This window comes from Syngnathoides biaculeatus, chromosome 4 (assembly GCF_019802595.1).
Source record: "Syngnathoides biaculeatus isolate LvHL_M chromosome 4, ASM1980259v1, whole genome shotgun sequence".
Taxonomy (NCBI): Eukaryota; Metazoa; Chordata; class Actinopteri; order Syngnathiformes; family Syngnathidae; genus Syngnathoides; species Syngnathoides biaculeatus.
Genome location: NC_084643.1, coordinates 28,227,876 through 28,253,737, shown reverse-complemented (window position 1 = coordinate 28,253,737; position 25,862 = coordinate 28,227,876). Strand labels below are relative to the sequence as shown.

At 43.1% G+C, this 25,862-nt stretch overlaps 1 protein-coding gene across 9 annotated transcripts in view; it reads left to right on the top strand.

The window, feature by feature from the left end:
* Positions 1-25,862, top strand: part of mef2cb (myocyte enhancer factor 2cb) — a 66,117-nt gene that overhangs the window by 6,579 nt on the left and 33,676 nt on the right. For all 9 annotated transcript variants that reach the window (XM_061817559.1, XM_061817560.1, XM_061817562.1 and 6 more), the window contains exon 2: positions 15,861-16,083. In XM_061817559.1, coding sequence (XP_061673543.1) covers positions 16,030-16,083 — 54 coding nt within the window. In that variant the 5' untranslated portion in view covers positions 15,861-16,029. The remainder of the gene's footprint in view (positions 1-15,860; positions 16,084-25,862) is intronic.

The window sequence follows — 25,862 nt, the reverse complement described above, 5'->3', positions numbered from 1 at the left end:
TCATGAAATGAGTGGCACTCAGCAGCAGGGGCCCCCGAAATTGATGGCCAGTAATCATGTTTAGAGTTGGCCTGAGAAAAAGAAATATACAGACAGAGAGAGAGAGAGAGAGAGAGAGGCAGGAATCTGTGAAAATCATTAGTGCCCTTGGTGTTTTTCACACAGTCAGAGAGATCATTCTTTTTTTTCCTATGCACCCCCTCATTTCTCCTCTGTGTGTGTGTGTGTGTGTGTGTGTGTGTGTGTGTGCGTGTGAGGAGAATTGAGCTGCCTGTTATTAATGTGCTTTTGACAGCTTAATTTGATAAGCGGGCTACTTGTTAAAGAAGTCTTGGACTGTTCTCATAGAAAGAACTCACTTTTTTTTCTTCATCTTCTCCCATGTTCTTCAAAACGCTGCCCGTCGATGACCCACTTCTGAGAGGTGGTCGAAAAACAGGGAGAGCAATGTAAAATCCACAGGGAGAATGAATGAGAAGAAGGAAAAGAGAGGGTAGCGGCAAAGGAGTGAGTGAGAAGGGTTAGTATGTGGGAAGTTCACGCAAATGTTTTTTTTTTTCCTCTTTCTCTCTTCTTGCCGCCTCCTCACTCACCTTCCCCAACCATCTTGGGCTCCGCTTCCCTAATCAAGGGGAAAATGCTTGGAAAGATAACAAGGATTAGCTCTCAGCCCTCAACAGCTCCCCATGGTTAAGCACACATGTAATACATTGTTTTTTTTATATAATGCACAGTAGGAGCCGCAGAAGACAGGGCTGCGCCGCCTGCTGCCGCCGCCACTGCAGACACACACACACACACACACACAATAATGCTATGTACAGAATCAAGTCAGTTTTATTTATATAACCCTAATTCACAGCAGCCCTTATCTCAAGTCACTTCATAAAATGACCAGGTCAAGAACCACACTTCTCCCACGTTGTATAATATAAAATCTGTGAATTCTAGCCAACCTCAGGCTTACTATCTGTCAGTTGTTGACAAATGTTTTCATACATATACAGTTTTAATACAAAATAAACACACACATCCTGGAATCAGTAAGTTTTTTGAAAGCTTTTGTTAAGAAGTCAAGGTAATAACCCCCCGAGTCTGCTCAGCAACACTCAAAACAACATTGGTGTAATATCCATCCATCCATTTTCTTTGCCGCTTATCCTCACGAGGGTCGAGGGGAGTGCTTGAGCCTATCCCAGCAGCCAACGGGCAAGAGGCGGAGTATACCCTTAACTGGTTGCCAGTCAATCGCAGGGCACGTTGAGACAAACAGCTGCACTCACAATCACACCTATGGACAATTTAGAGTGTCAAATTAATGTTGCATGTTTTTTGAATGTGGGACGGAACCGAAGTGACCAGAGGAAACCCACGGTGGCACGGGGAGAACATGCAAACTTCACACAGGTGGGTCCGGGATTGAACGCGGGACCTCAGAACTCTGAGGCAAACGCTTTACCAGCTGACCCACCGTGTCACCATTGGTATAACATATCCTGTCAAAAGTTAGACCCTCAAAAGAAAAGGATGCAGTATAATGATTTCACCACGGCTTCCTCGGTCGTGTGGTTGTTTCAGTTGCAGTGAGTATATAAGCACAAAGTACGCCAAGAGAAAGTTTGGTAAACCTATTATATTAATGTGCTTTTATTTTGATGGCTTGACTTTTGACAGGATGTGATACAACAATGTTGCTCCTACATTCCCTAGTGTTGGCGAACAAAGTGGGAGGCCTCTCATTGCCTTCAGTTCTCAATGAAAACTTGCTCTGCCCTCTGTTGAAATCTTTTTACACAAAGAAAAAAGTTAAAAGTGCCGACCAAATGATAGACAAGCAAGAAAGAAGACTGAATATAAGTCGGAAAATGGCTCCCCCCCTCTATGCTGGGTAACTAAGATATATGAAAAAGTGAAAAATATTGTTTGGTCCACGTCAATAGCCAATTAGGTATTCTTGATTTAAAAGAACAAAAAAAAGTATAATTGTTTTTGAATATTTTAGTATGCGGATTAATTGGATTTACATTATGCTATGTCTCACGTGAATATTGCTTTTTTTTGTCGTACGATTGTGTTTTAGTCACACTTTCTGCAATGGCTTATTCACAAAATCCGAGGTTCCGCTGTCTGTATATAACAAAGCCGACTGAACTCCACATGAGCAACTACTTGGCGATAGAGGCCAGGAAAAACTCCCACTAAGGAAGAAACCTTGAACAGAACCCAGGCTCTGTGGGGCGACAAGCGGGAGGGACGAAGTAGAGAAAAAAAAAAAAAAAAAGAACACAAGGGTTGAGCAGGCTGGAACGAGATGAGAGCAATGGGCACAACAACAGCCCTAAATACAGTTGTAATCATACAGTCAGTCACATGCAGCGAGCGTGATGGTGCGCAGGTATGTGCAAACACACGTGTTCGCACACTCCACTCTGCAAGTTCCCACACACAGCTGTGATGCAGGTCACTGGCAGTGAGGGGTGCACACAGTGAGAGGGGCGGTTAAGTGTGCGTCATGTTAGTGTGCGTGTTGGGTGGTTGGGGGGGATGGCTAGCATTCTCAGGCCTTCTTTGGGTCAGAAGGCGCGGGGATTTCTAGGGGAAGGAATTGAGTGATATGAGAAACATAAATGAAGGGGAGGAGGAAGAGGGGGGAGGGGTCGTGTGTTGTGCCCACTCGTCTCTTGTTGTGAGTTTGTGTGGAAAAAGCTTGCGAAAGGGGACATGCTCTGCTATCATTAGCCGGGGGCGGCGGTGGTGGAGCACTGGGAGGGGGCAAGCGAGGTTATGTGAACGATGCAGCTGTCCTCGTAGCGGAGGGATTTGAGTGCTCCTGATGATGATGATGATGATGATGAAGATCATGGTCGTGGCGTTGGGGGAAGTCCAGGCAGCCAGGTCCTCCACTGAACCAGAAGCAGAAGATAAAACCTTGTGAACCAAACTCAACTCTTCTTGCCCCCCCCACCCCCCACTCTCGCCCTTTACTTCCCAAATAGGAAAAATAAATAAGTCAGGATTGATGCTTAATGGCGAAGATAGGAGTGCCAGAGAGACCAAGAGGAGTAAAAAGGAAACATTCATGATTTATACATACAGAGTGGGGGACAGTTTCCTCCCCACCATTTGTAGATTTCTCTGATGCTGGAAAAGAAATACTTTGGACGCACCATTAAGCAGGACGCACTATACTATTATTATTACTATAATACTATTTTTAAAAAGCTTTTTCAACAAGCTATTGATTGATTGAAAAAAAAATGTTGAAAAATGTATTGATTGAACAGGAACAAAATACTTTATCAGAATTAAATTTCATGACAACTAATCTTTTTCTTAATCAGTATTTTTAGTGGCACACGAGAGAGCCGCTTCTTCATTGGAAGGCCTACAAGTTTCATATTGAATGTTCTGCCAAATATTAATTAGTCTTTAATAAATTTTACGGGTGTACCGAATAAAAACAGATATATTTTTAGTGATAGTGTTCATCTTCACACAGTAAAATAAGCATAAGAAGAAACTGATGTTTTGTTTCGGCATTTCCGCTGTAATTTGTATACAATTCCATAAATCACCCGAAGTTGTTCAACGCCTCCTCCCTGGGTCCTCTTAGGTTTTTCTTTGCGAACGATTCAGATCCACGTAGCGAAGAACTTTGCTGCAGACCGCGACCCAAACTTGCTTGACAGCCACGTGTGATCATTTGCTGCCAAGGAGACGAGGCGAGGCATGGCGGCAAGACGGCAGATAAGAGAATGGCATCGCTGTACGCCGCTAATGCATTCAACCTGCCACCGCGCTCCAACAACAACGGCAAACTATCATAAAATATTCCAGCAACATCGACAATAACGTTAAGACACACACGTGCATAAAGAATGTCAGGTCGTACGGGAAAAAACAAACACGGGAGGAACAGAATTATGAAAGCAAACAAGTCAGACTGTAACTTGTCGAAGTCTTCCACGATAAAAGAAGACATTGCTGTGCACCTGTCCTTCCGTGAAAATCAGCAAATGAACATACATTCCTGGCAGTCTTAGCATTGCTGTCAGGCACAATTGTGAGAGTGGGGCTAAAAATAGAGCGTGGTCAAACAGCAGGGCATGGGGTGGGCGGGCGAGGGTCCATGCGATACAGTGGCCTGCACTGCAGCCACATAGTGAGCCCGAGGCACTCTGCCAAAGCTTGTAGCCTCGCGGCGGTAATTTGATATTTGTTTGTCTGCATTAGTTCATTCTCCTGCCCCCCCCCCAACCCCTTCTTTCTGGTTGTGGGGCTGAAGTAACAGTAAGCCTTATCAGATTACTAGGTCTGAGGTCTCTTTCAAACCTCTCTTTGCCATCTTGATTCCATGCAGCTGTGCAGACTCTTTAATCATAAGCTATCTTTTTTTTTTTTTTACCCGCCTTCCCCTCCTCCCAACTCCTCATCCTCCCTCCTCCTTAACATATGTTAATTGGCTGCTTTCTGTGACAAATTACGAGCGCTCGCTTTGATGAGGTCGCCTTGTGATGGCGCAGGGAGTGGAGTACGCTGGTGCTGCCGGTCCCTCAACAGTGACCCCCCCCTGCCTCCTAACCACTCCAAAAATGAGCGGGTAATGAGAGGCTTGGGCTGGGCCTGGCCCGGCTTTGGCCTTGGCGGGGGCCACTCCCCTCAACAGAGGCTCATCTGTAGGTGCCGTCATGCCACCGCACGCCCGCCACACTCCAGACAACCTTTCCCCTCACGCACCCCAACACCAGCGCTTCCCTGGGAACTTTAAAGCACACCTCAAACTGGAGAATGCAATTTGGGTGAAGAAAAGCATCCATATGGGGTTTCTTGGCATTATAAATGGTCTATATTTTGATTGAAACAAAAGAATATAGAATTGCATTCATTATGAATTCAGTTTGCGGCTTGTGTATCGAGTTTAAACTGTGTGTGTGCGTGTTTGTGTGTGCGTGTGGTGAGGAGACAACGCCTGGAAACATAACACCGGCCTTGCTTAAACAAACAGTGCCACAATCTGTGTTTAATGATGCACAAAATGATCACAATTATACAAAAAGTAAACGCAACCCTTTTTCCTTTTGTTTGTTTTTTTTTCATTTATTTGAATGGCAAACTTTATTAGTCTCTTATACTCTTTCTGCCTATCTCACCATTCCCCTCTTGATACGGTACAATCTAGGTTACTGAGTAGAGCAAAGGACCTGAGGAGAAAGAGAGGGAAAAAAAAATGGAAGGTCATATCTCCGCTATGAAGGACTTCCTTGTTGAAGTGTGCAACCGTCTACTTCTCCACAAGTCACAGCCAACCTCACTGCCACCTGTCACAACATAAAACGAGACATCTTAGCAGGAATAAGTAAAAAAAAAAGTTGAAACGTTAGCATTTATCACTGTCCTGTGGATCACTGTTCCTGTTCCAGCGGTGCCATAAAACACTGGAAGAACACGGTGGACATGCTGAACTAAAATGTTTGATTTGAAACTAAAATTGGGGGGAAAAAAAGGGTTATGCAAATTTGCACATTAAGGTGTAAATTTGCATTACCAGTGTCATCCACATTTTCTCGCTAAAAATCCAGTATCATATAATTAAAGGTTGTTCATTGTGTTTCAAAGTGGCTCTCTGCAAACATGCCCAGTCACATTTTTTTTTTTCACACCCGAATCAGAATCACTTAAATATGAGTCCCGATCTGATACCTCAGTCATCAGTGGGGGGAAACTGAGTGCAGATCGAAATTGTTTTGGCTGTGATAACTTGTATTTATTGGAATAAACCTATCCTTTTAGATGGCTATAATCTCATGCAGCGGTGGTTCCGTTCAAGGCATGTAACCAAAATAAAATAAAATGAAACTATATATCTGTGATTTTACTGAAAATTACATTGAAACTTCTTGTCTCAAGTTAACTAAATCCGAGAAAGTAAATGATCAGAAGTTCCACTTTGTGCAGCAACAACAACAACAAAAGATCTCTATAAACAGTCGTTGCAGCAATCCCACACAGTACAACATTGGAGAAGAAAAACTTTTGAACGTTTCATTTCAAACAAAAAACAGTGACCTTGTTGCAACAAGCTTTTGGATAATAATTTAGTTCTCTCACAGTGTCTCGCCAAGAAGCGACATTATTGAGCAACGCCTCTTGAAGCACAGCTGCTAATAGATAGAGGTGTTTTTATAAAGCTCATCTTTACCTCTGTTAATTCTAAGCACCGTTTTTTCTTTTTTGTGGACACTGGCCTTAAAAGTTTGCACCACAGGAACCCAAAACATTAAATTGTGTTGCATAAAACAGCTATTGCTGTTCCATTTGGCAATGTCTCCATATTATTATGCCCATTTATGACCTTTCATAATTTATAAAATAAAACAGCCAATCATTTTTTCTAATAGTGATTGGCTGAAATGTATTTCATTAATTTGATCAGATTGGGACTAGTCAAATTTCTTGTAATAGTAGAATCCAAACTCGCTAATTCAGTACAGACAAAAAAAACAATTCCCAAAAGACCTGCTATTACCGACTTGCTTACTCAGTTACCACAGATGACCAAAAAGGGAAACAGGAGTACATTTTACCCTTTCCATTAGTTATTATGCAAAATATACCACCACACCGAAGAAGTCTCTCTTCCCTTGGAGGTTAGCACACATGCTTTACAGAAAGAGGTGACGAAATAAAAGTCACTGATGGAAAACGGGAAGTGCACTTCGTGGTTGCATGAAGGTTAGCAGTGCTAGCGTTAGCCCGCGGGCCTTAATCGAGGCCAGGAGGGAGCATTTAATAATTGCTGTCAGAAGATCAAATTTAATTCTCTTCTCTTCACAGCCACCGCTGCTGTAGGGGGGAGAGTGAAACAAATTGTCATCAGAGATTTCTAAATGAACAAAGCTTTTAATTAGGGTGATTAGAAGACTGTGGCAGCCAGGAGGAGTCGGGGCTGGGGGTGTGATGAAATCATCACCCTCACTGCGATGTCTGGTGTTGATACGATGCTGGGGTGGGGGTGCCATGGCCTCAGGTCTTCATAACTAACCTGTACACCTCTCACCTCTAACGCACTCTCCCTCGTTGCCTCACTCCCCCCCGCTTGAGACGACAGAGACATTGTCTCATTCGGCAGAGAACATAATTGGGTGAATATGTCAGTGCCTTGTGATGTAAGTGACATGACTCACGGCTGTTCCTGTGGGGTTGGGGGGTGGTGATACGGGGCAGGGGGTGTTGGCTTGTCTCGCCAAGAGGTAACTGCATTAGTTTTCTTGTTCATTATGCTGTTTGTTTTTTCACACCACAACAGAAAAGTCAGGAGTTAATCCCTGTATACAAATGCACGCATACTTCTTGTACTGTAACAGAGTACTTCTGCCTTTTGGTAGCATTTTTGCCTTGATGTGAGGAGGTGAACTCGAGCTCTGTAAATTACCTAACAATGACAGGAAGGGGAGAGTGAAAGAGAGGGGAAGAGTTAAAGAAACCCTGGTCTCATGTTGCTGGAGTTAAACTTACAGTTTAAGTCTGTAGGACTTGAAACACTGATTGGGGGAGGGGGGGTGTTTACATGACGACAGCTTGTTGGAGCCTGCAAACACATCTTAATTGTTTTCAAAACAGTTTTTAAAAGTATCCTTACAATGTGGTTGTCAAAGACATGCATGTGTATGCTTTCAATGTGAGTGTTTACATTTCAAAAAGATTGGAGACTACAGGCCCAGCAGGTAAATGACTCAATTTTAAGTTGTTTCTCTCCCAATGATTTTTTTTTTTAATTGTTTTCTAACTGGCGGCACGGTGGAACAGCCGTAGAGCGTTCGCCTCACGGTTCTGAGGACCAGGATTCAAATCCTGTCCCCGCCAGTGTGCAGTTTGCATGTTCTCCCTGTGACTGCTTGGGTTTTCTCTGGGCACTGCGGTTTCCTCCCACATCCCAAAAAGATGGATTCATTGAAAACTCTAAATTGCCTTTAGGTGTGATTGTGAATCCGACTGTTGTCTGTCTCCATATGCCTGCCGATTGGCTGGCAACCAGTTCTGGGTGTACTCCGCCACCTGCCCGACAAAACCTGAGATTGGTTCCAACACTCCCGCGACCCACTTGAGGTTAAGTGTCTCTGAAAATGGGTGGATGGATGATTTCTAACTTATTTTTCTTTACAATACAATACATTACTTTTAAGATCCAAAATCCTACACTCATTAGATCCGACACACTCACTTCCACATGTATGTCCTCTGGCTCTTCTGCCTGTCGTCCAGCAGCTGTGGCTTTTACAGCCTTTGGCCCCTTTTCAGAGAGGGAAGGGGGGGGGGGGGCGCCACATTGTGTCAAGTCACCACGTCCTTGGAGAAGTCAGCACTAGGCTATATGGAAAGATGGCTCTCACCTGTCTCAGCGTCGGCTCTGACGGATGACTACCTGTCTACGTGGCCCCACTGGTGGCCTACTGTTTGCTGCTGCTGAGTGAGATGTGCAGCTGCCCACACGAAGGCTCACACTTCCAAACTCCCCCCGTATACCCGTAGAACACAGGGCTCTTAAAATATCCTAGCAAACATACTCTGATAACTGCAACCAATTCAAGTATTTTATGAGGTATAGAGATGATTTATTTTTGAAAAATATTATTCAACAAGGTGGGATGGTGGACAACTGGTTAGCACATCTGCCTCACGTTTCTTCAGACTGGGGTGCGAATCCCGCCCTCACCTGTGGGGAGTTTGCACGTTCTCCCGGGCATGCCGGCACTCTCCCACATTCCACTAACATGGATAGTTGGTTGATTGGAAACTCAAAATTGCCCCTTGCCGCAAATGGTTGTTTCCATGTGCCTGGCAATTGGCAGGCAATCAGTTAAGGGCGTACCCCGCCTCTCGCCCCAAAGATAGGTGGGATAGCCTCCAGCACGCCCGCCAGGGTAAGTGGTACAGAAAATAGATGATTCAACAAATGATTTTTATTTAAACAACACTATGTACAGTATATAAAGATAGTATTTTGGGGTTAAATATGTTTTGACGTTTTATAACAGTTCCTTTGAGATTTGCGGGGGATTTAGAATTGAGTGTTGGGCCTGATCAAATGCTCTTTCTGGCCACTAATCTCACACATACCATATGTTCCCCACCATGATGTTGGAATAATCATTTTTCTAGTGCATAGTTCTAAGTAATTGTGAGTTCAGATGCTCTGATGTCATCTTGTCAGAGTAGCGACTCCCAAGTACGTCACGTCCTTGTAAGCGTTCTATTTATGTCCAAAGGGGGGGGGGGGGGTGTAAAAAAATAGTACGCCTTAGCATTTCCACCAAAGTTCCATGTGAGTGTTTTCACAATACCACACAATTGCTTCATGGAAATATTTTTAGCAAATCACTTTAAAAATAAAGTGTATGAGGAAGTCAACATGAGGCCTGGTCATGATACAAGTTCACACAGCTTTATTGCTTCTGTCCGTCAAGTCTTTAGGTTTTGGTTTGAAAAGATTTAGGAAAGGAAACAACTTAGATTGTCTTTGGCTGCTGATGTCACATCCTTCCTCACTCTTTCCTGTCTTTTTGGCCCCTAAGACCCACAGGTTAGGGCCAGACGAGGTAGGCACAAGAAGGAAACATTTCTGGGAGAGTCTCATTAGGATAACAATAAATGCCTTTCTTTTATGGTTATGTTGAACAGTTGCTCAAACCAAAGCATTTAGCACTTGAGCAGACTCTCTTTACTTTTTTCATATTGTCAGTCCCAGTTAGGAGTAGAACACAATATAAATAAGAACAATTTTCAACAGACAGGTGTCTCACTTCTAAGGTACAGAGGTAGAATATGCATTAAACCCTTGCTGTGTTTCTAATGATCAGAATAGACCATGATCTTACAGAAAAAGACGAGCGGGAATATATCCCAATATTTTACAACACACTTTTAAGCGCGCACACACACACGCACAAAACATTCAAATTCAGGTTTAGCTCAAACCTTCACTGAGGAGAATGAACACATTATAAGATGATCCGCCGCTATCACGCTAATCCCCGGGTGTACATGTTGCTAATCTCTTTAGCCACTAACATGCTAAATTAGCCCTAATATCTGCAGCAATTCAAAGCCACAGAGGCCCACCTACGCGTGGGCTACCACCCAGCTTCAGGTCACTCAGAGAAGATATAGACATTAGGGAAAATGGAGGAGGTAGAAGTAGTAGCGCTAGCCATTCGTCACCCTACCTATCTCGCTGTGACAGACGGCAAATGCTACGTCCCACATAGACGAGTCACCGCCGCTAATGACATTAGAGGCACAATGAGAGTCACTACACATTTTTCCTCCTCTCTCCCATGCTGTGCGGCCATTGACTTACTGGATCCCCTCATTTCGTTTGGTGCATCTCCATCAATCCAAGGAGGCACCACGTGTGCCAAGTGCAGATAATTCCTGCCCCAAAACATACACACGTGCACGTGCACTACAGCAACATTCACATGTAAACTGGCAGGCAAGTGAGACAGGAGACACACAAAGCGAAACCTATTTAAAAAAAAAGAGAGAAAAAAAAAAGTTCAGCCGAAATGCACAAGTGAAAACAGAGCACGGTGAGTGTATGTAATGACATTTAGATTACATTGGCAAAATGACATATAATTTTTTTTCCCCCTTTGCCCCCTCTTCAAGGAAATGAGAGTTTATTCAAAAAGAGAGAGTGTTTATTAAATGTACCATACACCTCTAAAAGGTTGACATACTATAGTCTAATATGTTATATATGTTAACCACACTTCCTTGGAGGATAAGGGAATACTGATAATCTCTCTCTCCCTCTCTCTCGCTCTCTCTCTCTCTCTCTCTCTCTCTCCTCTCTCTCTCTCTCTCCTCTCTCTCTCTCTTCTCTCTCTCTCTCTCTCTCTATATATATATATATAATATATATATATATACTTTTTTTCCCCCCACAACACATACTATTACCAACTCTGTTGCAGATGTACAGCCGGAGGTGTGGTTTCCTTGAAAAACATCACCAATCCTGTCATGATAAAATCACCTTCCCCAATTTGTGATTGTAATGTGTGGAGGATTAGAATTGAAGAATACCCCACTCAGCAGATTTCTGGACATGTTGCATGAAACAGAAGCGTCACTTTTGGTTCGACATTCCCACCACACAATTCTCTGAATGCAGAAATAAGTAGACTGATATTTCTGTGCAATGTGTCCTCTTGGAACCGCCGATCATGGAACTTTCTCAATAATAATTAGTAGAAATTCCAAGGAAAATGTAAGTAGTAGTAACATTACATTTTCTTAGATTTTATTTATTGTCTTACAGAAATATGTGAATAACAATGAAGTAATACAGTACAATCTTAGTAAGTAGGTAAGAATGAATTATTAAAGCATGTCCACAATTCTTTAGGAACATACACAAAGTCTTTGATTTAGTCAATAGTGCACTTTGAAAATATGATTAACATAACTTTTACATGACAACCAAACAATACCAATGAGCACTTCAGCAAAGTGTTCATTTATCAATCCAATGAGCAGTAGAGACACATTACTTTTTTTTGTATACATTGATGATGTTCATTTAGTAAGTGAAGGCCAACTATTGACGCATTCTCCCAGTTTGTCATGTAACTGCAATGAGTCAGAGTAGACTTTTCTCCTTTTTGCCACCCGCTAGTTTCAGCCTCAGTCCGCATTAATAAGCACCCCACAGACTGTCTATTAGAATGTGAAAAGCACTGCACGCTGTGTATTAGTTTTTAGTGACTAAACGCTTGGGAGAGATGTGACCTAGAATCGAGCCTTGTGGTGCACACTGGAGTGTTCATGTTCTCATCGTCCTCTCAGCTCTCACTTCGGAGACGCCGAGAGAACGTGCGCTCATTAGATCTATGTGCTGAATTTCCCTCTCCAATTCTTGCATCCTCCCCCAACCTTCATCTCTCTCTCTCTCTTCTCTCTCTCTCTCTCTCTCCTCTCTCTCTCTCTCTCTCTCTCTCTCTCTCTCTCTCTATCTATCTCTATCTCTCCCTGATTTGGTCTCTCAGTCCGTCTGCTTAACAGATGGGAGGGTCATGGCTACAGCGCTTCCCCTCCCCTTGGAGAGGCCTGGTGCCTGTTCAAAAGATCCCTCTTTTTTCCCCCTCACTGTTTCCTTCTCATGTGTATCTCTGTGTTTCCCCTCCATCCACCCCTCACATTGTCACCTGTCCAGCATAAAGCCCATATCGGCAGGATCCATGATATTGAACAAGCAGAGGAGCAACTTCTGTCCTTCTGTCTTCATGGTACCACCGCCATCATCAATATGAGGAGGCACCCAGTCGAGACTTCTTCCTGTTCTCAGCAAATGCACAATATGTTTGTCAGGTTAGATAAATTCCAGGGCGGCACGGTCGTGCAACTGGTTAGAGCATTGGCCTCGCAGTTCTGAGGACTGGGGTTCAAATTCCAGCCCCACCTGTGTGGAGTTTGCATATTCTCCCCGTTCCTACGATTGGCTGGCAACCAGTTCAGAGTGTACTCTGCCTCCTGCCAAATGACACCTGAGATTGGCTCCAGCACTCCCACGACTCTTGTGACGATAAGCGCCCCAGAATTTAGATGGACGGATGGATGGATGGATAAATGCCATGACTAATTTTATGTTCAGTAAAACTGCCTTGAGGTCTATTTTTTGTGCTCCTCGCTCACCTCATTTGCCCTCCCAAGATCAGAGGTCACTTGTGAAAAATTCCTCCAGAGGATTACCGCTGTGGCCATGTGACCACGCTTGCTAAGCAGTGTTTGTTTCACCAGCATTTCCCCTCCATATTGCCACCTTGGCGTCACCGGGCCAAATTGGATTGAGCGATTCACTTGGTAATCTGTTAACTGATGCTCTATACCCGCCACGGGGGGAGGCGGAGTATGAGAGGCAGTGGGTGGGCAACGTGTGCATATCCAGGAGCGGTGTGGCACACATAAGGGAAGGAGGCAGGTGTAAGGAAAAGAAAGACGGGTAGGGGGGAGCTCTCGTCTATGTGTAGGAGGAGGTAAAGGAGGTGAAAGTGAGAAGGGATGAGAGGAGGAAGCGGTGGTTGAGGGGAAGCGCTCACACGTCTTCACCTCAAAGGGTGCTGCCAGGCTAGTGTTGGGAGCCAAAAGCAGGGATTAAATGTTCAGGACACGGGCTTTGTCTTAATGTTACGTAAGGCCTAAGGTGCTGCCCCAGCGGGTGTTGACATTGAGAGGTTCAGCCCTGCTCACGGGTGCTTTGGGAGGATTGAGGAGGAGGTGGTAGAGGCCAGGAGGCAGGATCAGTGAAGTAACCCCTGGCTTTTTGGAGACCTGCCCGAGCTGGCTAGTGTTGTATAGAAAGGCTGGGAGGGGGATGATGCTGTCAGCCTCTGATTGAGGTACGCTACTGGCTTGATTGATACGCTTGTCTGGCTTTCTTGTGCCAAGCATCTTAGTTGGCTTGTAATCCCAGTTTGTCTGACAACATCCCTCTTTGTTTCCTTCCAGAGGGCATCTCTTTGTTTTTTTCTGTCTTTAAGGATGGGCGTGTTTACACAAAAATGTTCTGGAATGCCTCCACAGAACTGCCAGAGTTATTTTAGATCTTATTATTATTCCCCCAACTGCCAAAGATGCTTTGTACGTATATATCATTGCTCCCATTTGAGGTTTTCATACCATAGCATATTTGACATGCATGTCTCCCTTGAAATGATAATATTTTGGCATTTTTCTTTAAACAGTATATTATTTGTTTCCATATTTCCTGATAATCTTTACTACTAAATAATGTTGTGAGATACAACAATAACTCCCAAAAATCAATGTCTTTAATCCATGCAGGATATTGATGCGGGAATCCTTACGCGCCAATTCTGCTTGCCGGACATTTCATTAGGTACACTTGCATGTTTGATAACAGGTGTTCCCAAGAACGGCTGCCAGCTTTAGTGTGATGTGAAGGGGTGTGGGAACATACAGTGTTATTTTTTTTTTTTTTTTTTAGCATGTGGAGCAAATCAAAGAAATAAAAACACAAAAATATGGCTTTAAATGCTCATTTTTGATGGACATGGTTTGTAGGTAACAGTGTAACAATACACTATATTGTGTTTGTGATTTGTAGTGCAACATTTTGGTTACTGTAAATGCAAATTATACAATAAACACTCATCAGTGTACAAATCTGCAACACTACAAGTTTTTTTTTTTTTAATCTTGTGCATGAAGCCATACTGCCAGTGTATGTGCAGGCCTTGGAGGAAGTCCCTATAGCATACTTTCATTATCAATGTCCTACTAGTGGAAAAAAGAGGTCAAGTGCGTAGCCGTGTGGTGTGTTCACCTCAGGGGTTTAAAGCATTCTTCTGCTTTCTCATGCATGTTACTCAATAAATACATGGATTCGGGTTAGGGGGAGATGAGGAGAAAAAGAGAGGAGGGGGAAAAGTGCATTACAGTGTGTGCGTGTGTGTGTGTGTGTGTGGTAGTATGCAAAGGAGAGAATGTGAGAAGAGTGAGGAAGAGAGCAAGGTTGCATGAGAGAAGAGAGAGAAAGTGATTGAGAGAGAATCTGTCATGTCTTTTGGTGAAGCGGTGTCGTCTTCCACATCAATGTCTGATGCTCGTGCTGCCAGGTGCCGGAAATCTGGTTCAGAAAGGAGAGAAGAAAGAGAAGATGGAGAAAAAAGGCCAAGTAGATGGGAGGATTTTTTTATTTTTTTATTTTTATGTGATGGCACTGACAGCTTCCCTGCATTGCACTGAGCTTAAATAATGGGATGCTCATTTGCATAACGAGGGACGTTATCACCTCTACTGTCAAAAGAAAACACAACAACAGTTCTTGTGCTCCTCCCTTAGATAGATTGGATTGGCCTACTTAAGCACCTCCAGAGAGATGCGTCGAAGCTCAGGCTCAGCCGAGCTCAAATAAAGAACACACACAAGCACACTCGCGCAAACTTTTTGGGACGCACACAACGCAAAGTCCAGCTCACCGGCTTTTGGACAAGAAAAAGTGCACAGACATGACCGAGTGTATGCAGATAAGTACTGGATATGAGGATTGACGCGCAAGTGGATTGTGGAATTTTCTTTGAACTCTGTCTCCAACAATATTTCAAATATTTAGTCATGATATATTTTGACATATTTTTTTGTCTTTTGCTGAGCCAGAATGAGACAAAGCAGAGTTCAAGTCCACATCTGAATTCCTTCAGTTGCGCCACTGATAGCGTTGCGGTTCACTAAAATGGCTATTGCAAACATGCCCATTCCGAGTTCAGCTTTCACCCTAAGTTAACCGGGATACGCTGCGACTCCTTATAACCTGGAACAAGATCAGCGGTGTCGAAAGTGCCTCGATACACGGAGTTCCTTGAGCTCACATTTTGGAGATGTTGGGGCAAAAGTGGAGGAGGAATAAGCAGGATGCTACTTTGACTGTCAGTACAGTGAAGTTTTACAGGAGGAAGTAAAAAGCATTGCTCAGTCTGGAAGTAATGCTACAGTGCTGGTGATTAGAGCGTTTAAGTTAGCGGCACTTCCAAAACACTGTCAAACTCTCTGTGAACGAGGCGAGATCCTGACAGCGCTGTCTCCTCTCATAGTGTGCGCGGGGAGAGAGCGAGACCAAAAGAAGCAAAACCTGATTTGCATGATATCGACAGTGAAAAACACAGCCACTCTCAGAACATTGTTGACAGATTCTTTGTCTTTCTTCGCCGTCCCTAGTGGCTGCCATGATGCCACTTTTATATATTTTTTTTCATTCCTCTCAGTATTTTGCCATATTTCATTTCATTTAATGCTCATCCCCTCCCCCCCCCTTCCTCTCTTCGCTCTCTTTTTTGCAGGTACAGATGCTGGAATCTTTGAGTTGATTGGAACAAATAGAAAGCCGGCGAGAAAAAGAGGGAGAGAGCGAGAAAGAAGAGGAAGCGTGAAGAGAAAGAAGAGGAAAGAAGAGAGAGAAGCAAGCATAAAGTTCGTTGGGAAGAAGAGCGAAAGAAAGCGACGGGGACGATGGGGAGGAAAAAGATTCAGATCACGCGGATTATGGATGAACGCAACAGACAGGTATGTCTCTCGGGAATGGAAGGATGGATGACAGTGAGGGTGGGAAGGGGAGAAGTGGAAAGAGCTGGGGGAACACCCCCCCCCCACCCTACTCACACAACCCACAACAATGAAAGTCTTTAGGGAGTCTGAGAAATATGAAATGGGGGGACAAGGGAGTGGATGCCAGCAGAGCAGAGTTATTGCTTTGGGGGGGTGAAGTGTTCCTGGTTTATAATGACAGGGCTTGTTTGCTTCACTTCACCAGCCAGTGTTGAGTGAGGTGGGCGAGGGACGGGGATGGGGGTGGGGGGTGTTTCCGGTAAGAACATCCTCAAGACTTAAGTCCCATTCTATGTATCACGGCCCACCTCGAGCACTACGGCCTCGCACACCGTCCTGTTCTACTCACTGCCAGTGGAATATTACTGGTTGAATAGAGGGTGGGAGAAAGTAAACACTTCAACAGGGTGAAGAGAGGATGCTGCCTGCGGAAAAGACAAAATGGCATTTTGGAGTGATATTCAGAGACATCTCCTAATTGGTTTATCAATCAAGGGGGCAATAGCCAGCCCCTTTTTCCACCACAATCTTAATTGTTCGTCCTGTAATTTGGACAATTACATGCTTCCCACTTTGTGTGAACAGTTTGGGATACCCAATATACAAACAGAGTTCCCCCCCTTTTTTTTCCCAAACCACTTCTACAGTGGCCCCTAACATAACAACAAAACATTTAGGGAACATTCAATAAATCTATTCACTGTTCAAATTTCCTTTCATTTTCTCTCTATTACTAATAAATATTTTGACAGTAAATGCAGAAACTACAATGTTCTCAATGCACATTTATTAGTCAAGTTTTGACACATAACCAAACTTTGCAGCTGAAATATACCTTTGATGCAGATTTTGTATCCCCCGCATCTTGTGGGTATTGATAGCAGAATTTGAAAGTTATGGAATTTATTTCCCTAAAATAGCTCAGCCATCCATCCCCTAAAATGGAATTCTGTCTTTTTTCACCCTATGATATTTCCTCACAACAGACTCATTCAGGGTTTGGTTCCTCTGACACACTAAGTTGATTGTAAGGCTGCGTAAAAATATCAATAAATTTTTGTATTACAGCATTCCCATTATTTAGCATTTGTATGTATTGTTATTGCTCCAAAATGTGAGGTGGCGTCATCCATTAATTTAGGCATAAATATAAATACAAATATATGTTTAAAAATCATCAACAGGTACTTTAAAACATGTAGTTCTACTTATTGAATTGACATAGCAACCTAAAGATTAAAAATTGAATTGAATCACAACCTGAAGAATCCAAATCAAATTGAATCATGAGGTTCTTGATACTCAGGACTAGTTGATTGTCAAGAAAGCAAGTACTGACAGTTCTCCTCACCATTGTTCATTGTGTACAAGAGTTATGTTAAATCTGGAGAATTGCACAATCTGCCTCTTTTCACACATTAGCAAATCACAATGGTTATTTCCCCCCACCCCCTGGTTCTCTCACACATTGGTCCGTCATTTTTGGGTGTTCATCTACTGTTTTCGTCTTTGGAGTTCCTTTTGATTTGCAAATGAGCTCATGGCCAACAACTAACTGCTTCAGCGCAGTTGGACCAAAATTGTGTCTGCACCAAAAGCAGTGCGGAAAATTTATGAATGGATAGTCAAAAAAATAATAATAATCTGAAAATGTATTGGTCAACAGTCCGTTCTTTGTAAACGACATAAGTACCACACATATAATTTAGTTTTAGATGGGAGACCAAGCCATTTTTTTTATTTTTAATTCTTGAACATGTTGTATGATGTCGTTAAATCCTGAAAATCTTTGCAGAAGCCTCCGTATGCGTTTTGTGAAAAATTAGACTCGGACTCGAACCCACTCTAAGGTCTCTAGCTGTAAAAAAAAAAAAGACAAAGAGAGCGCTCCTTCCACGCTGCCCCTGAGGCACTCAATCGATCACTTCCTGTGCTCCAACTGACCACTGACACTTTTTTCAGCTTACCGACATCCCAAATTGGATCCATACGCTTCTAGCGTGGCCCGTGTATTCCAGGTCAAAAGCACGCACACTCAGCAGCTTCGGGCCCTTCTCTGACATACGTCTGACACACAAACGCTTTCATCAGTTCTCCTTTATTGTATCTCCACTCATCTGTGGAGTCACACTACGTAAAAATAAAATGTCTCGTGGAATCGATTATTCAATGCTGGAGGAGTCCTTTTGACCGGTGTCATGACTTGTCTCTATGAGTGGGATTCCAACTAAGACTTTGATGTGAGAAAGTGGGTGCACCTGCGATAAAGAAGAAGCTTACAGTAATTCAACTTGTTGTGACACCGCATCCGCTCTTTGGAAACAGAGTTAAAGCAAGCATGGAGCATCTCTTTGTCATCGTCATCGAACGACCGAAGCAGTGGAGCGAGGTCACAGAGTTTTCAACGAGGACTCGAGCTATCATGTTGCAGCAGCACCCTCGCTTCCTCCTCGCTGTTATCTCAGCCCTTCTCTCACCTTAGACTCAGCCCACCGCATGCACCAGGCCATCCGGCTCCTGAGGATAAGGAGGGAAAGAGGGAGACAGGAAGGACACCTGAGGGGAATCAATGCCTGAGATATCCGGGCTTTACTTACAAGGGGAGAGAGAAAGAGAGGCAGAGGAGAAAAGGGTTCAGGGAAAGGAGAGTCAATAAACCACTGGATTTTCTTGTTTGGAGCTCTCAAAATGATAAATAAGTCGGAGTTAAATGATGTCATGACATTGTGCGGGATGCGTTACATGGCCGATGGAGCACATTGTGTTGAGTGTGATCCCATATATGGCGTGTATACATGACATCACTGGATTAGGCAGCATCACAAGACAGACCAGAAAGTTCAGCATTCTTCTTAAAAGGGGGGAAAAAAAACAGAAGTTGAATTTTGCATATTTTCACTTCCTTTTCGAGAAAATGCCACCCGGCCCAGGCTAAATAAACACAAGAAGAGTTTGTATAGAGCTCCTTCCAACCGCACGTTCTTCACATTCTTCCAGTCTTTTCATTCATTTTAAAGGAACACATCATATTGATGACTTTCAAGTGTCTCAACATACTTGATACCAATTCCAGACAAGGTAATGGGTCATACCTCGTGAGTCAGTGATACAAATACTTTTAAGCACCTGAAAAAGCGGGGGACTGTAAATGTGGATAAAATGTCTAGAACTCAGAAATGTTACAATGCCATTTTTTTTCTTAAATTGAAGTTGAAAGCTGTGTGGTGATAACAGAGCAAAATCATCAATCGGATATTGTCCAAATCCTTAATAGTAAATGAGACTGCATTTACGTTGGGTCAAAAGAAGATTCTAAGTAGTCTGTATTTGTGAATGTGAGTATAAATGGTTGTTTTGCCTATTTGTGAACTGTGATTGGCAGTCCAGGCATTGCACTCCACCTTGGCCGAATCAGCTGGTATAGGCTCCAAGCACACCTATCACAACACGTGTCAAAACTTCCTAAATGAAAGATCCCCCCCCCCCCATTGCATTACATCTTCATGCTCCCAATATTTTGATGAAGAGGCAAAAGAGAAAACGTGCTCACCTATCATCACCTCCGTGCCACCTACAGTGTGGGTCCTGCCCACCCTGCAGCGGTGGTGGCATGGCTGCGGGCACAGGGCCCGTTTCTCCCTGGGCGGCCACTTTGGGCAGCCACCCCGGGCCCCTGAAACACTTCCCCAGGGCCGTGGCAGAAGGGCCAGGCCTCCCTGTTGTTGACTGGCTGCCCAAAGCTCCTGACAGTGGGCAGCAGTGTGTGAGGCCTGGCTCGGAGCCTCCTGACCACTCAGAGCCTCTCCTTGCTTCAGTCATATAAAAGAACCCCCTCATGGGCTGCACACGGAAAGCAGGCGCGCACATGCAATATGCAAGCTCAGGTGTGTGCGTGTGCGTTTGTGTGTACAGATTTGACACATTGCAGATGATTCAGTTCGACAGTTTGATAGATGGCAAATTTAACGTGATCTTTACTAAGCATGCTTTTAAAAAACACTAACAGCCAACTTTATGACCACTTACCCAAAACAATTCAACAGTGGAGCCCTGGTTTGCGTTTGCCATATTTTTCGTCTGATTTGTTTTAAGACCTAAGATCTTTTTTTTTTTTGTCAATATTTTTCCCGCAGCCGCTCAGTTTTTGTACAAAAAAATAGTAAGTCGGTCCGTCATTTCCCAGAATCGTTCCACGTTCATCCGAAGCATTTCACAGTTTCACGACACTTTCGTGGGCCACAAAATGGCTTATTTAGCAGTCGCACTGAATAAACAAGCACAAAATGGTTTGAGGGCAACTGCTAAATAAACCACCAAAGGACCAAAAAAAGCGTGGTGAAACTGTTATTATACCGGCGTGCTTTTTTTTTTTTTGAAGGTCTGACTTTTTGACAGGATGTTATGCCAATCTTACCCCAACTCATCACAATCTTTCCAAGAAGAACAGGAAGGGAGGCTTGTTATTGCCTTGTTTTGTTACTAAATGTTTGCATCATGTATCCCTGCTGTCTATTCAACCCATTTTACAAAATATGATGGAAAGTTATCACTGAATGAATGAATTTGATCAAGAAAGCGAGTAGCACAAAAAAATTTAAGAAAGCGCTTGGAGGATGGCTTCCTTCTCTCCTTCCTTGCAGTATCACCCACCAAGTCTTAAATAAATGTGAAGCTAAAGTTGAAACGTTCTTTATCCATTTATTCATTCATGTATATTGTACTCTCTTTATGTATGTGATGCTATTGTCATTCTCTGTTCATTTTTGGGACAGACTCATTGAATTTACTTTTATTTCCCAGTGGAGCGATTGCTTGCTTGATTTTTGTAAGATTCTGTATTATTTCGACTTCCTCAAGCAGATTAATAACAAAAAGGGTGATATCAAATGTTCTGACTGTGTCTAATATGTTGATTAGCTCAATTAGTTGTCATGTAAGAGTCAGAAATATCACTAACAACTGTCTCCCTCCTTCTTTCTCGTTTTCTCTCTCTCTCTCTTTCGATGCAGCCACAGTAGTTAAAAAACATCTGACACTCGTCAGTCAAAACTGAACATTTTACTAGTCTGAATATTTGATACAGCTTTTATATTGAATGGCCGTAATGTTGTGGCTGGTCGACGTATAAACAGCGTCATCCATCTCTGTAAAACTGGTCAGGGGAGCAACTCGTTTACTGCAATTGGCCTTAATTAGTGTTGCCTCTTAAGTGTGCTGGGACGCCTGAATTCATGGCAACTTGTTTGCACAATCGTGTGTGTGTGTGTGTGTGTGTGTGTGGTGTGTGTGTGTGTGTGTGTGTGGGTTGGGATGGAGACATTCGGGTTCCAAGGAGGATGCAGGAGCAAAGGTTAAACCTGGAGCAGGTCATCAGTGTCAGGAAGTCAAATAATTCTTTTTTTTCCCCCCCAGCTTTTCTACCCCAAACAACATATGGAAGATGCACAGTAATGCCTTTAGGCATAAGAAAAAAAAGTTTTTTTTTTTTTTGTTTGTTCCTACGACAAAACCATGCTCCAATCAACGGTGCCAGGGTGAGAACATGTGCTGGTGAAATTAACAGCAGGAAAATAATGAGGCCCACAGGGTTGCTCCTCATCACCCCTTTACTTCCCTCATTCCCACCTACCACCTTCCCTTTGCGAGTGTCATCTTCACTCTGTCATCTGCTCGGCACCGCAAGACCTTACCTGTAAAGTACACACCGAGCTCTCACCTCATTGTTTTATTACTCTTTGGACTGCTCAACTTTGTTTTTCACGCATACATTATATCCGCTACCCCGTGCTTCATTTCCCCATCACACCTTGTTCCTGAGCGCTTTATTGTTATGGAGTTGAACGTGTGAAAATTGGAATTAATGTGACGTTCTTGCAGCAGATGTTGAAATCTGGTCCTGATGGAATTCCAAATGCATTTCAGCTACCGCGCCGTGATCAACGTTTACAGCAAATGACAAGTTATTTTTGTCATGATGGTTACTAGCTCGGGGCCCTGTAACAACAGCCACTTTTCCTGCTTTTCCATTTGTGATTTTTCAGCATAAATGAGAACAGTGAGGGGAAACGACGCATCCAAGCATTACCTTACTTTACTGGATTCAAGTTGTAAACTTCTATTAAGGGGGAAACCACAGCACGTAGGCACTTCATTCAGTGCATCACTTCAGACTTTAAATAAGAGGCAAAAAACATCTCCTGTCTTGTGCTTCTTGCACTGAAAATGATGCTAAGTGGAGAGGGAGAAGAGCAGAGCATATATTAAAGGAGGGACAAAGCCTCTTTTGTGAGATTGGCCCTCTTAACTGTTTCCTTGGCTGTGAAGCAGAGTTCAGAAGCAGGTCCTGGACCCCTTGTATTCCTTTTGCGTAAGCTCGTGTCTTCCTGCCTGGCCCGTGACAATGGAAGAAGTGTTTGTCTCAGAACAAACCTAAAGCTGACTGACATGTACCGGTATGTGGGAGTGTGCATACACCATGTTTGGTTTGCTAACAAGTAGGTTTAGGTGCCTGTCTCTCCACTCCTCCTATGCCTCCCCCAGGGAAGCAGGCAGGAGGTGGGAAGCAGAAGCGAAGCTATTGTGAAGGGGAAGCCACTGGCCTCTTCCTGTTATGAGAGGAAATGCATACAAATGTGCTTCCTGTGCGCCCCCAACCCTCCACGTCCCCCACTCACCCCGTCGCCTCCTCTTGCTCTTTCCTCTGTCTCCCCTCTCACCCATGTGGCGGGGAATCTGCCGCCGCTTCTCCTTCTTCTTCTTCTTCTATGTTTATCCCGGGCAGCCTCGCTCCCCGTTTGCCAGCGGAAATGTGACATGTCATTTTATGCAGAGCAAATCTCTGCTCATTTGACTGGGACACACATATAATTGCAGTTTCACAGACAAACATACGTACATGAATAAAGATGACGGGAAGACGATGAAAGGGTTTAACGGGTAATTTATCAAAGGAAGCCTCTAAAAAATGTCATTTTAAAGTGGTATTCATATACTCCCCATCAGGTACACCTTAAAGCCATTACACGAGAATAGTATGTCTACTTTTACAGATCAGAATGTTCAGTCGTGAGTGACATTGTCAGAAATATTAATAAATATAAGTTATTGGAACATAATTTACAGTAGTGTGGAACTGTATTGCATCATACTGAGTGCTGTTTGGAGTCCTTTATCATGCTACAAATATTGGTGAGACAAACAGTCAAAATAGATGACACATAACCCACTAGAAGGCACTCATAGCCATCCATTCATTGTCTTTGTGTCTGTTTATATTTAGTAGTGTTGTTGGTAAGCTGAAGTTGAATTTGGGTGAGAGGCAGGATACACTTTGGATTGGTTGCCAGTCACTCTCATACACACAAAAGAAAAACATTTACACTCTCATCTTCTATCGCTTCCGGAACCTGACATGCATGATATTGGAATGTGGGACGAAGCAAGAATACCCCGGGGAGAGCACGCAAGCACGGTGAAAACATGGAAATTCCACACATGAAACAGAGAGCCTGAACTTATATTGCCAAACTCAGAACTCGGAGGTTGCTGTGCTCACCAGTCGTCCAGTTTTTACCTTTCATAAGAAGACAGATTAGAACATAAGAATCATAATTAGTCTTGAAAGGCTGAAATCTTATATGAGAAAAATAAAATATGAGGTTAAAAACATTCTTCAGTGAGTGAGTTAACACACTGATAGTACTGAGTGGTGATTGGTGACCAGTTTTCAGCTGCACTGAGGGTAGGAGGAGCACATTTTGAGCAGGACATGTCAAGTGTCATGCTTACGGGGTAAAATTTTCATATGAATAGCTCTCTACAAGCCATGGAGTCACAGCAAATTTACCCAAAGCTGTACTGAGACAAAAACGTAAAGATCCAGCACCAATTAGTGCATCCCACATGAAGTTCATGCGCAAGAGTGTTTTTTTTTTTCGATCGAGCATGTACCAACCGGCGTGTTTGCGTGGATGTATGCTATATAGCAGGTTGTACTGTATGTGTCACATTGAGATGTGTGGGTGGGTTGTGAAATTCATCTAGGCGTTATTGTTTGGTCAGTTTGGGCTTTACGTAATCACAGCCGTTCACCTCCTGGAGGATGATGAGAGTCATTTAGGAATGATCCTAAAAACCTTCACGGACAGAAGTACTGGGTGAACTAGCCACCGCATGTTGTGGTTGTAAAAATGGAAGGCGTAATGCTGCAAAAAGAGGAATTTCTTAAAAATGTTTGTGCAGAATATTTGTGTTAGAGGGTGAAGTGGCTTCGCTCATATCCTCTGCTCTTCATCATCCTAAATGTTTGGCGTTGAGCTAACGTTTCTCTCCCCCAGATTCATAAAGCAAAGTCTATGCTGCGTCGTCCTTGTTTTGTGTACAGTTGCAGTCATACAGGAACAGAAACTGACTTTCCCTGAAATATCCCCATGAATTTAGAAACTGGGGATTTGTTGTAGACATCTTAGCGCAATGCTAAACTCAAATTCATGAAGAATTAGATATTTGAATTAGGATGATTGTGCCTATGTTACTCCATGCAGTGCAAATGCAGGAGTACCTCTAGGTACAAGTAATTTGACTTATGTACATTTTTTTTCCAGATATGAGCCCTTGCTCGGTCAATGTTTTGCTTTTGAGGAAATCCAACAATTGAACATCTTGCATCAAATAGCAGTTTGGCAGAGAGCAAAAAAAATTTTCAAGTTTTTTACTGCAACTCCCAGTCAGTGTTTACTGGCCAACAAAATGAAAAGAAAAAAAGATAAAAAAAAAGACACAATTATATATTTCATTTTAATACGGTTTGCCTTAGCAAAGTCCATTTAGCTTAATGCTAACAAACAATAAAAAGACCATAGATGTGCAAACAGCAAGCAATTAATAATCGAACACAAGTAGTGGAGCAGCACATGTAGACAGACACTAACAATACTCACAGGCATATTTTCTTTATCCTCTGGAAAAAAACGACTACCATTACTGCATTGTACTGAGTTTAGTTGTCTATATTCGTGTCTCTATTGTACGACTTCCAGGTTGCCAATGCAAGAAATGAATTGATAGCGATGCTCAAACTGTTTAATTCTGTAAATTCTATTTAATTATGTTATTAATTTATTAGGTACAAGGTGATGGAATTTTATTTTCCTTATTTAAAAAAAACAGTTGGGTTCTTTTGGGTGGCTGCAGCATATTAATAACTTTTCCAGACATTTCAATGTATAAAGATAATTTGAGATATGTGTGTTTGGCGTTACAAGCATGATCATGGAAGAATTTAAGTGCTTATCTCGAGGTACCACTGTGAAGTGCCTGTTGCCATTGGCCCACCAATCTGAACCAGCATGTACCGTGTCCCTCTTTGATCGCAGGACATGCGCTCCTCACAGTCTGCCCACTGCACGCCAGGTGCCACCTTTTAAAATGCTAATGGCTCCAGTCGAGTGAGTGTCTGAGTGATAACGGAGCTCGGTTGGCCGGTAGCTGTTTACCGCATGTGTCCCTTGAAAGACAACACTCCAAGTGGTGTTCTCACCCAATCTGCTTAAAGCTCATGCCGTACAGTTTTCTCATTTATGTGATAGTCCAAGGTCCTTTATTGTGCTCAACAAGAGTTTTGGTGCGTTCAAATAAATCTTACTGTCACGGTTTCTATTTCTTTCACATTTAAGTCTGATTGTGTAAATGTCAGCATGGTATTTCGAGCCCATGGGAGCATTTTCTTCTCCTTCCGT